The sequence below is a fragment of the Ovis aries genome, chromosome 5, assembly GCF_016772045.2.
Source record: "Ovis aries strain OAR_USU_Benz2616 breed Rambouillet chromosome 5, ARS-UI_Ramb_v3.0, whole genome shotgun sequence".
Classification (NCBI taxonomy): Eukaryota; Metazoa; Chordata; class Mammalia; order Artiodactyla; family Bovidae; genus Ovis; species Ovis aries.
In genome coordinates, this window is record NC_056058.1 from 5,527,752 (window position 1) to 5,540,217 (window position 12,466).

Sequence of the window (12,466 nt, forward strand, 5' to 3'; positions counted from 1 at the left end):
TCCCGGTGTCCCCAAACCCCATCCCTGCCACAGGCCCCCCTGACAACACCCTCCCATCCCCTAACTTCCTCCTTTTCCACCCACCCCGACCATTTCTCTATATATTGATTCGTCAAGTTCCTTCCTGCCTCACAGCCTCGGCCAGTCTCTGCCCCCTGCTAGGAGCTCCTGCTCCTCACCCTGAAGTTCTAGAGCAGGGTTTCTCGGCCTCTGAACTCTCACCATCTGGGCTGGACCATTCTCTGTGGTGGGGCTGCCCCGTGCACTGTAGGATGCTGAGTACCATCCTTTGCTACCAGATGCCTGCAGCACCTTATTGCCAGGACGTGACAACAACAGAATGCCTCTAGACATTGCCAAACCTCCCCTGGGGGCACAGATTCAATTCCAGTGAGAATCTCGGCTCCAGAAGGTGAGACTCGGGTCTCCATCACTTCTGTGCCCCCAGCTCACAGGAAGGCTCAGTAGATGCTCCCGTGGAGTCCCTTTCCAATGACTGAGGCATTTTACCCCCCATCAGCAGCCCCATCTAACAGATGAGGAAACTGATGTCCAGAGAAGTAACTGGACTTGCTCAGGGTTTCTCAGCCGCTCAGGCAGTGGTTATTGCTCAGTCGTTCGGACGCAACCCCATGGACTGCAGCACGCCAGACTTCCCGGTCCTTCACCATCCCTCGGAGTTTGCTCAAACTCATGTCCGTTGAGTCGGTGATGCCATCCAACCGTCTCATCCTCTGCCACCCGTTCCCCTCCTGCCCTCAGTCTTTCCCAGCATCAGGGGCCTCTGCTTCTAGCAGGTTCTCTTGATTGCCAGGAAGCCCTTCTCACATGACTTCGGTCCTTTCCCGCTTCCACCCCACCTCCAGCTTGGGCTACTGGAAAGCCCCAAAACAGCACTCCCCGCCCCCTGCCCTACGTGTACCGTTTCACAGATGAGGAGGCAGTTTTGCCTGATATGGGTTTGACCTGCTCAATTTCTTCCCCCAAACTCCCACCCAGTGGCCGGGGTATAAACTTCTCTGCTTCCTGAAAATGTCCCTCTTCCCTGGCTGACTGTGACCCAGCCAGGAGTTGGAAACCAGGCGTGAGGGGTGCTGCAGGGCCTGGGGTATGGGGGGGGGGGTTCCAGCTCCAGCAGGAATCTGGGAGTGACTTGTAGCTGCTCTGTGTCCCTGCCCTGAGACTTGGCCTCTCTGGGCTCTGTTTTCTTCCTGTGGAATGGACGGGGGAGGAGGGGCGGCTGTCAGGAAGGAACACAGATTCTTGTTCATAGTGTCCTCTCAGCTCACATTTACTGCACAGCTACTGTGTGCCAGGCCCACGCGGTGGCAGTGGGAATAAGGCAGGTGAAGGCTCTACTTTTTCGGGGCTCACCCAGTCTGATACCCCAGTGGCTGTATGGCGGTGAAGAATCCACCTGCCATACATGAGATGCGGGTTTGATCCCTGGGTTGGGAAGATCCCCTGGAGGAGGGCATGGCAACCCCTCTCCTCGATTTTTGCTGGCGAATCCCATGGACAGAGGAGCCTGGTGGGCTACAGTCCATGGGGGTCACAGAGTCAGACACAACACACACACACACACACACACACACACACACACACACACACACCCCAGTCTGATGGGAGAGGCAGTCAGGAATCAAACACACACAAGATGACGGCAATCAAAAGGGGTCAGAGTTAGTGGGGAAGGGAGAGGAAGAGACACACTGGTGGACAGGGAAGTAACTGGTAAGGAAGTTAGCTGGGCAAAGAGGGAGGAAAGGTCCATCCGGCAACCCCGGGATAGGAATGCGCGGGCCGGAAGAGCACCCAGCAGGGCTGGAGGGGGCGGGAATGACCCTGAAGACCTGCTGGGGGCCTCGCAGGGGAAGGACAAAGGAGAGGGGGAGGATGGGGAGTGGGGAAGGATGGAGGAGGAGGAGGAAAAGCGGGGACTAGGGTGGAGGAAGGGGAAATGGAAGTGAAAGAGGGCAGAGAGGGAGGAGGAGGATTTGACTCCGGAAAGTCAGGGCAACGGTGTAGACGCGCCTGGCTCTGATTGTCGCCCCCTGGTGGCTTAGTGGAGAACGGGCAGGGAAATGGGACGCCTCCACCCTTGGGTCTGCACCCTGGGCCGCACAGCTAGTCACAAAGAAGTGCGGCCGCCTGAGCTAGGTCGACCTCAGTTGTTTCGAGCAGCCTCCCATCGTCTAGGTTTGGTCTCTCCATGAACAGAATGGAGGACAGTATACCCCCAGACCCTTGCCAAGGGCCCCTGGTGCAAAGGGGGGCTTTGTGCAGATATGCTCAGGTGATTCCTACAGAGCCCTACAGGGCAGGAGCTAGTCATCCCCAGTTTACAGAGGAGGAAACTGAGGCTTAGAGGGTCACATGGGATGCAGAAAGAAGACTGGAACCCGGGATCCCCAGCCCTGTCCTAGGCTCCTCCGGTAGCCTGGGCTGGCCCTTGGCGTGGGTCCAGCCCCTCCCAATAAACTCGAAACCACCGCCAGGAGGGGCGGAACCGTGGGTGTCCCTGGCTCCCCAAGGTGCCAATTAAATGCTCGTGGCCGTCTGGGGCCAGAGCTGTGGACAGCGGCATGGCCGAGCCCGGGCCGGAGCCCGAGCCGGGGCGCGCCTGGCGGGTGTTCGCCCTGTGCGGGGCCGCAGTATTCCTGGCAGCGGTTGCTGCCGGAGCAGCCCTTCTGGCCTGGAATCTGGCCTCCTCGGCCTCCCGGAGGCCCCGCTGCCCAGAGCCGGCCGCCAACACCACGGCGCCGCCTGGAGACCCCGGACCCGAAGTCGAGGAGCTTCGGCGCCGACTGGCAGAGGCTGCCCGGCTCGAGGAGGCCCTGACGAAGCGGCTGAAGCAGGCCGAGCGCGTCCGCCGGGAGCTGGAGGAGGCCCTCAGGGCCTGTGAGGGCCGCCAGGTAGGTGGGCAGGCTGGAGGGCTGGGGAACCCCGACAATGAGGGGAGGGGTGCCCACACACACCCAGCCTTCCCCCTCGGGGCCTTGGATTCCCCCGTTCTTCAACTGAGGGAGGAAAATGAGAACGGCACCCTTCCTTCCAGCTCCTACAGGGCCAATTCCCCCTCGTGTCTACCTTCTGACCAAGAAGATTCCACTAACACAGCTCATTCACTTTGTTGCACACCAGAAACTAACAACGTTGTAAGGCGATTATAGTCCAATTATAAAAAATAAAATAGGACACAAATGGACTTTAAAAAAATAAAAGGAAGGCTCCACCGTCCTCTGCTGTTTGCCCCATCACTGGTGGATGGGGCAGACCCCTGAGCCCCCCTGGGGAGGCCCTGTGCTAACCCTCCCCCTAAGTACCCACTCAACAACCACCCCCCAGGCAGTGTCCAGCAGCCCTATTTTGAGAGAGGGACATTCGTGTCACCTGTAATTAGGAAGCTAAAGTTGGCCTCTTGGAGGAGGTACCAGCCAGGTCCTCCCTTCTCCTCTCGCTACCCCCTTGAACTCTTTCTTAACCCTTTCTTAACTCTTTCTCAACCCTGGGCCTCGCAGAAGAACCATCCTCGAAGTCCCAACCACTCACATTTACTGAGTAACTACTGTGTAGTCAGCCCAGCAGAGGTTGGGCAGCATACGAATTCTGGAAAATTCATGCCTTTTGAAAATTCATCCCTATGCCTTTCCAGCCTGCCTAAGGGAAGGGCCTGGGGCAGCTGAAGTTAAGAGCAGCCTGCCCTGGATTCAAATTATGGTTCTCCCCTAGCCCCCATGAAACAGTCTCAGAGGAGACCAAGCCAATTGCCTTGCAGAATGTCCTCAGAGGTGACCAATACCCTAGAAACTTAATCATCAATCACCATATTGTCTTGTGCTGGTCTGAAACCCCAGCCCCAGGAATCTGGATATAGCTAGGACTGGAACCGGAGCCGGTCGGCAGAACTAAACCTTTCTATATCCAGTTGGCCTGGCACAGGGGTCAGTGTGCTCAGTCCCCTAGTCGTGTCCGACTCTTTGCGACCCCATGGACTGTAGCCCACCAGGCTCCTCTATGGATTTTTCAGGCAAGAATACTGGAGTGGCTTGTCATTTCCTCCTCCAGGGGATCTTCCCCACCCAGGGATCGAACTTGCATGTTCTGAGTCTCCTACACTGCAGGCAGATTCTTTTATCACTGAGCCACCTGGGACGCCCCAGGGGTCAGTGGACCTGGGCAAAGATATCCTTGCAGGCAAGCACCTTTCACCCCCGACTTCAGAGGCCATTTCTGTGTTTTACAACTACAAGACCCCAAACGACATTCCAAATAAAGCTCGAGGAGCACCAGGGTGTTCTCCCCTAGAAAGGGCCGGGCCCATTCACTTTCTCTCCCTTCCCCTGTCATTTCTACTCCACTCCGCAGAGCCGGCTTCAGACCCAACTGATGACAGTGAAGACTGAGATGGAAGAAGCCAAAGCACAGGGGACCCAGATGGGGGCTGAGAACGGGGCGCTCACAGGTGTGTTGGGATGAAAAAGGGTGGGCACGCTGGAGGTGGGAGGAGCCTAGACGTTTCCTAGCTAGGCAAAAGACACAGACGGGTGTAAACGTAAAGCAGAGCAACGTGAAAACTTGTGAAAGAAATGCGCATAATACGCAAAGTTCAGGCAAATATCGCAGAACAATGCAAACGCAGCAAAATACGCACATGCCGTGTAGAGACTCCCCAGAGACATGTAAACCTCTGAAAAGCTATGCAAATAACACGTAAAGGTCATGCACACAGCACACAAATTTAATTCCAATACAACAAACCACATAGACAGTATGCAGACTATAAACTCGCAGTTGATGTATGCGGAATAGGAGCCCGGGCTCCATCCTGATCTCGCGCCTTGCGTCCGCAGAAGCCCTGGCGCGCTGGGAGGCGGCGGCCGCTAAATCTGCGCAGCAACTGGACGAGGCGCAGCGGCGCGCACGTACGGCCGAGGCGGAGGGCGAAGCCTGCGCAGGCCGGGAGGCGGCGCTGCGCGAGCACATGTGAGTGAAGGGAGGGAGGGAAGGGTCCAGGGCTCGGGGCGGGGCCGGGCTGGTCATGTGGGCGGGGCCTTGGGAGGGGATCCAGGTGAAGGTCTCAGTGTAAGAACCTGGCGGCGGGCTCTATGGGGCCGGAATGCCTACACTGGGGTTGGCACTCTTGAGGCATGGGTCCCTGCGGTTGCGTGTATATGGGGGCTCCGAGGGGAGCGGGGAGCGAAGGTGAACGTTGCAATGAAAAGTATCAAGGGAGGGATCGGGGGCCTGGAGGCGGAGCTTCCATGGAAAAGACTGGGAGTCCCGGAGGAGCGGTCCTGGAGAAGACCAGGGGAGAAAGGATGGGGGATCCTGAAGCCTGGAATCTTTGGGGAGTGGGATACCAGGAAGAGTAGATGAATGCTCGAGGGTCCCTGGGGATGGGGGTCCTGGTGCCGACGGCCCTTCTCCCCGCCTCCCGGCAGTAAAGCCCTGGAAGCCCAGACGAGCCCCCAGCGCAGAGTTTCACACCCCCGGACCCGCGCCGGGTCCCGACCCCGGCCCAGCCCCCGCTCGCGCTCTCGCCCAGGAACTTCCGGGGGCTGCAGGAGACCTACGCGGCGCGCACGAGGGTGAGTCGGCCCCCAGCTGGATGGGGGCTCGAAACCAGGAGGACAGACCCTGGGAGCCCTGCAGGGACACTCAGAGAGGTGCCCAACTGGATGAGATGCTCAGTCGACACCCATCCACGCTCAGCTTTTGACCCAGCAGCAACCCTGAAACTACCTACAGACGGGAATACTGAGGTCCGTTGGGTCACAAGGTGAGATAGTGCAGAGCCTGAACTTAAGTCCCCTCTAAGGACAAGGCCAGTGTTGCCCTCATCCCTCGGACATGAGGACTTAGGGTCCAGCCCTGATCTGGAAGTGAGCTGAAGGGGTCGCTTCTCCTCTCTGGTCCCCAGTTTACCTTGTCTGTAAAATGAGTGATTGGAATGGTGAGAGCCAGCATATCCTTGACACCAAAACCTAACAAAAATGGCACAGTAGGAAAACTCCAGACCTCTCTCGCTATGAGGGTACAAAGCTCCCAAATGAAATTTTAGAAGAGAACCAAGTAATACATTTGAAAAATACACTATAACAAAGGAACATAGGCCTGAGATGCAAAGATGGTTCAGTGTTGGGAAGTCTGTTAATAAAATTTGCCATGCTAACGAATCAAATGAAAAGCATTCTGAAGAGGTCATCAAAATAGCAACAATTTCATGTGAGATTATACAGTATTTGTCTTTCTCTGACTTACTTTGGTTAACATAACCCCCTCTAGATCCATCCATGTTGTTGCAAATGGCAAGATTTCTTTTTTATGAGACTGTTATAAGTAATATTCCATTGTGTGTATACATACATTCTGTGTGTATATATATATATAAATATAACATCTTCTTTATCTATTCATCTGTCAGTGGACACTTAGGTTCTGATCTCCAGACTGTAATCAGATTTTGCCAACTATTTTGATAATGTCCTCTGTAATAAAAGATTATCCTGGTTTACACATTGTATTAATCTGGAACATTTTTCAATCTGTCTGCCTTTCTGACGTTGGTTTTTTTTTTTTTTTTTTTTTAAAGCTCCAGGCCGGTCATTCTGTGGTGTCTGAGTTTGGGTTTTTGTGGTTTCCTCATGATTAATTTGAGGTTGACTTTTTTGGCAGGAATGCCTCAAAAACAATTCAACTTAATATTATCTTCTGGTGGTATGACTATATATAGAAAACCCAAGAGAATTAACGGAAACTTTCCTATATCCAAAACAACGAGGTAGAAAATCGTTTGGAAGAAAAGAAAGATCCATTTCACATAGTTTTTCATATCCAGGAATAAACCACTTTCCTTATTATGTAAGAATCTCTTCTAAATTAATTTTTCAAAAAATAATTCAGTGGAGGGACTTCCCTGGTGATCCAATGGCTAAGACTCCAGGCTCCCAGTGGGGGGAGCCTGGGTTTGATCCCTGGCTGGGGAACTAGATCCCACACACGTCAACTAAGAGTTCCTGTGCCACAGTGAGGATCCTGCATGCTGCAGCTGAGACCTGGCGCAGCTAAATAAATAAAGCTTAAAAAGTAACTCGGTAGAAAACAGGCAAAGAATATGGACAACCAGTTCATAGAAGCATGCAGAAAAAGGTGCCCAGTCTCACTGCTAGAGAAGAAATGCCAACTGAAACGACCACACGGTACCACTTTCTGCCCACTGGTTTGGCAAGGATAAAAACAAAAGCAAAAGTTTGTGAATATACACAGTCCTGGTGAAACGGCTTGTTGGTACGACTACTTGGGAGGGCCATTTTCTAGAATCTCTCAAAATTAAAAGAATATTTAATTTTTTATTAAGAAAATTTTAATCTACAGTCATTTTTTAATTATAGCCTTGCATACTAAGTACTTTATTCACTTTTCACTTTTTTTGGCCACACAGTCTGAAGAATCCTATTTCCCTGACCAGGGATTGAACCCAGGCCCTCAGAAGTAAACGTTTGGAGTCCAAACCACTGGACTGCCAGGAAATTCCCAACAACTATTTTTAAATGCATACAAAATAATGGACTGAATGCAGTGGAGAATCCTGGGTTTGGATATTAGAACAGAAAACCACTTAGTGAAGAGATCAAATAAAGTCTAGAGTTCAGTTCATTGTAATATACGAAGATTAATTTCTTAATTTTGACAAATGAACTAGGCTATATAAGATGCTAATGATAGAAGAAGCTGTGTGAGGGCTATTCAGAGACTCTGTATTATCTCTGCAAATTTTTCTGTAAATTTAAAACAATCCAAATAAACAGTTTACTTCTTTCAAGATAAGGGTGGAGGAGAGGAGAAATGAAGACATTATTACCACATTCTTGGTAATTGCAAAAAATTGGAGACAACCTCAGTGTCCACCGACTGGAGTCTGTTTAAATGAGTGTGCATACATCCACACCACGGAATGCTGTTCAACTGGTCTGTATGGATGGGGGTGGTGGAGGGTGGGGGTTGTTTTGTTTTGGGCCAAGTTGCCCTACTTGCAGATCTTAGTTCCTCCATCAGGAACTGAGCCCAAGCCCTCAGCAGTGAAAGCACAGAGCTCTAACCACTGGACCTCCAGGGAATTCCCGCTGTGCAACTGTTAAAAAGGCCAAAACTGACCTTCGCTGAGACAGAGTAATGTAACAAGCAGAAGCGTTATAGTCTGTGTACATCTTTTAAAAATCGGGACTGGGGGGAACTTTTGTCCAGATGTCTCTGAAGGAAACCCTAGTCACAACAGTGGCCCCTGGAAAAGGAATCAGGGATCTAGGGATCAGTGCGGGGAGGAAGTCTCATGTTCCTTTGATTAGTTCAGTTCAGTCACTCAGTTGTGTCCGACTGTTTGTGACCCTATGGGCTGCAGCACACCAGGCTTCCCTGTGCATCACCAATCTCGAAGCTTGCTCAGACTCAAGTCCATCGAGTCGGTGATGCCATCCAACCGTCTCATCCTCTGTTGTCCCCTTCTTTTTGTAAAGTTTGCGTTTTAAAACTCATGTGCATGTGTTGCCTTTAAAATTAAAATTCGTCTTGAAAAATTTAAGAGGCTGGTCTAAGAAGCCCTTGAAACTCTGATCCCCACCTCAGGCAGTTCTGCTCATAATCTCCCACTCCTGCCCACCTTAGTTCAGTCAGTTCAGTCGCTCAGTCGTGTCCGACTCTTTGCGACCCCGTGAATCGCAGCACGCCAGGCCTCCCTGTCCACCACCAACTCTCGGAGTTCACTCAAACTCATGTCCATCGAGTCAGTGATGCCATCCAGCCATCTCATCCTCTGTCCTCCCCTTCTCCTCCTGCCCCCAATCCCTTCCAGCATCAGAGTCTTTTCCAATGAGTCAACTCTTCACATGAGGTGGCCAAAGTACTGGAGTTTCAGCTTTAGCATCATTCCTTCCAAAGAAATCCCAGGGCTGATCTCCTTCAGAATGGACTGGTTGGATCTCCTTGCAGACCTTAGAGGTGGCTTTAAGGGCCTTTACTGGGAGAGGGTCCTCCTAGAGGGAGAATTGGACCCCATCCCTCGCGCCAAAGGAGGAAATGCCGTTGAGAGGGATGTCTTAACAGTTTTGTTCCGCCACCGACCACCAGGGGTCGCCCCAGTCTTCAGACCTAGTTGCTGGCTGAGGGCCCAGAACTTGTGAGGCTGGAAGGATGGGTCTGAGACACGCTCCCCCTCACCCCACCCTCCGCCTCTGCCCCCTGGCCCCCCTCCAACTCTGGCGTAAATCCGGAAATGAGCAGGAAATAGCTTCTCCTTCTGGAGTCAGCTAGGTCTTGACACTGGCCTCGCTTTGTCTGCGGCTCCAGGGATTTAAGACCCTTCACTGTGCAGCTGTGGGGTCCAGGGCTGATGTACACAAAGGGTTGGACTCAGCGCTGTATACGAAACCTAAAATATTATCGTTATTATTCACTCATTCTGCTAATTTCACCTTGGTCATAACTGCCAGATCGCTGAAAATCAGCTCCAGGGAAACAGGGAGCCATGGGGTGTGTGTGAGCCGAAAGGGAATCATCAGATCTGGTGTCAGAGTTGGGAGAAAAGAGGGAGGTGGGAGGCTGGAAGCTGCGGATCCCCAGGGGAGGCCAAAGGGCAGGGAGTGGATGAGGACCGGCGGCAGCTGGGAGAAAACAGACCCCAGTCCCAGAACAGGACTAAGAATCCCCCAGCCGCCCTGCCTCCCACTCCACAGGGCCAGCGCCCCCAGCCTGCCCTTGCTGTGTCCTGTTCCCCGGTCTCCACCTGTCTAATCACCACTCCAAGTCTCCATCTGTCTCGTCTCTGAGTCTGCTCTCTGTGTCTCCACCTTGTCCTCTCTCTCAGGTCCCTGCCCTGGCCTCCCTGTTCATGGGCACTCCGGGATCCCTCCCTGGCTGCAGAAACAGGAATCAGTGGGGCAGGGTGAGGGGTGTGGGCGAGGATGAAAAGGGAAAATCTGGGTGGAGGGCATTGGGCACAGCCGCAACTTGATCTTGTTGGCCCCCAGTCCCAGTTGTTCAACCAGAAGGCCCAAAGAGGACAGGCTCTTCCCCTCCAAAGGACTCTCTGCCTCCTCTGTCAATGCCCAAAGTCGCAAACTTCATTTCCTTTGCAATTAACCAAAACCCGAAGACGTTGGCAAAAATGTGGAGGGTGTTCTGAACTTTGCTGAAATTTTACTTCACCAGAAGTATCACTTCCTCCTGAACCTTCCTGAAGTTCCGTGAGAATTTTTAAAGAACCTCGTGTATCCTTGAGGACTTCAGTGTTTAGCCTTCAGAGTGACATGAAATTGACTTCCTCGTGACAGTTTTCCCATCTCTGACCAAACAATCAAATGAAACCAAATGGATTGGTTTTGATTTAGAAAAAAAAAAAAAATTTTAATTGGTGTTGGGTTTTATGATGACCCCTCAAGGGAATTCAGAGAGATTCATACACAAAATTTCCTGTGACTATGACAAATGATTTTCAGGAAAAAACCAAACTCTCCCATCATTTGATGTATTTGACCTCATGTGAATTCAAGGACCAGTTACTCACCTCCCCCCTCTGGAATTTTCTGGCCAGGAATGCAGGCAGAAAGTGTTCAAAAGAGTCTGTTTTTAGAAATTTTAGACACTGCTGGCAAGGGTGTCAATGGAAACAACCTTTTTGGAGGACAAATTGATAACAGCTGTCAAAATATAAAATGTTATTGCTTTAGCACCCAGCAATTTCACTTGTAGAGATTTGACTTCAAATCTTACTCTGTTCATTGCAATAAAAAAATTTAGGAACATTCTAAGTGCCCCTTGATGATTATTATGATAATAAAATAAATGTGCTGAAAACCTAAACAGTGGTCAAAGGAATCCGCAATCTCAAAGTCATAATGTTGAGCAAAAAAGAGTTTCATCATTACCGTTTCCGTTTAAAAAAAAAATCCAACTTTTAAAAAAACCAGTTATTGGAGGAAAAAAAAAACTTACTGAAAAAGAAATATTACAAATCTAAGTGGTGAGACCAAATTGCCAGAAAGAGTGTTATTTTTGAGCTTGACCCAAAGGACATTTGTGTGTAGATTTCAAACTCTTGTTCTTAGACTGTGACAACTGCTCAAAATTGTAGACATCGGTACTGTCAGTTCCATCAGTTTTCTGGGAGTTTATGGTTGCTTATCTTTTCTCTTGACGAGAGATACCATAGTCATACGTACTTATGTGCAGCATCTTCGACATAAGATGAAGAATAGCCAGGATCTTGAGTTCATACCAAGACTGCAACACCTCCAGACACTGTCGCCATGCCTGAGCTCTCAACTGGACCCTTGTCACTCAGCCTCTCCCCCTGTCATGCCCCCTTGCCCCCCGTGATCCCACAGGATCAGGGCAACTGCGCCTGGGGCACTGTCCCCCGTTGTGTCTCAGTTGCTCAGCCCAGCATCAGAGGCTCCACATGATCCAGCCCCACCTTTAAAAAACACCACTGTTTATTAAGGCTGACTGTGTGCCAGGCACTGAGACAAGTGTTTCTCTACTGACTATTAGGATAAAACCGAGGCTCGCAGGGGGAGAAGTCGCTTGTCCCAGGTCACACAGCAGTAGGTGGCACAGCGAGAACATAACTCCGGAGGCCTACAGTGAGACCATGGATTCCCTGTGCCCGCACGGCCCCGATAATGAAGAGGGACGATCTCCTCCTCCCACCCAGCTCCAGGGGATTCTGGGTGCGCCTGTCCAACCTAGAGAAATAGCTGGTTGGGCATCACTTGCAGCCCCCAACTCTCCTCCCTCCCAGTAGTGGCTGAGAAGGGTCCGGAATCAGGAATCAATGGGTAGCTGCAAAGGCCAAAGGTCAGACAGGGGTTTCCTGCCCACCGCTGGGACTTCTTCCTTCCCCACCCAACTCCTGCCTCCTTGATGAACATCACCTTGGAGGACCCCTCCCCCTCAACAACTCTGCCACCCCATTACCCTGGCTGATAGGGGGATGTTTCCCCATGCCACGACTCTCACTCTGCTATGCCCCCACACAGGCAGTGGACAGCAACTGCGTTATCGTCAGCCGCTCATGTTCCAGCCCCTTTCCATCTCCTTGCCTCATTCCCTTTGGCCCCTGCCGCTCCCTCCTATCAGCCTTGACCCCCTGGGGCTAGGGTCTGAGTCCCACTCTGTCTTGCCAAGACTGAAGACCTCTCAACGCTCCTCTTGGGGAGGGGTTCTGGTGTCACCTACAGAGGAGGCTTACCTAGAGTGCCTGTTGGTGGGGGAAGGGTTGTGCAGGAGGGCATACCCAGAATCCTTTGCTCCTTGGTCCCTAAATCCCTTCCCACAGTGAAGTTCGACCCCCACTATCTTGTGCTTCCCATTCACCATCTCACAGAGCTGGAAAATGAGGTTTCAAACAGAAAGTGGTAGTGTTATAATAGCAACTGGCAAATCTTTTCTCCCAGCCCCCTCCCCCACC

The 12,466-nt window shown here is 51.7% G+C and overlaps 1 protein-coding gene across 1 annotated transcript; it reads left to right on the top strand.

The window, feature by feature from the left end:
- The first annotated feature begins 1,952 nt into the window (after window positions 1-1,952).
- On the top strand, window positions 1,953-6,519 carry CCDC194 (coiled-coil domain containing 194). The gene is made up of 4 exons (XM_027969220.3): window positions 1,953-2,915; window positions 4,369-4,465; window positions 4,854-4,986; window positions 5,445-6,519. Exons 1-4 carry the CDS (start codon window positions 2,586-2,588, stop codon window positions 5,593-5,595), a joined length of 711 nt encoding a protein of 236 aa, XP_027825021.2. The 5' UTR covers window positions 1,953-2,585; the 3' UTR covers window positions 5,596-6,519.
- Window positions 6,520-12,466: the final 5,947 nt, after the last annotated feature.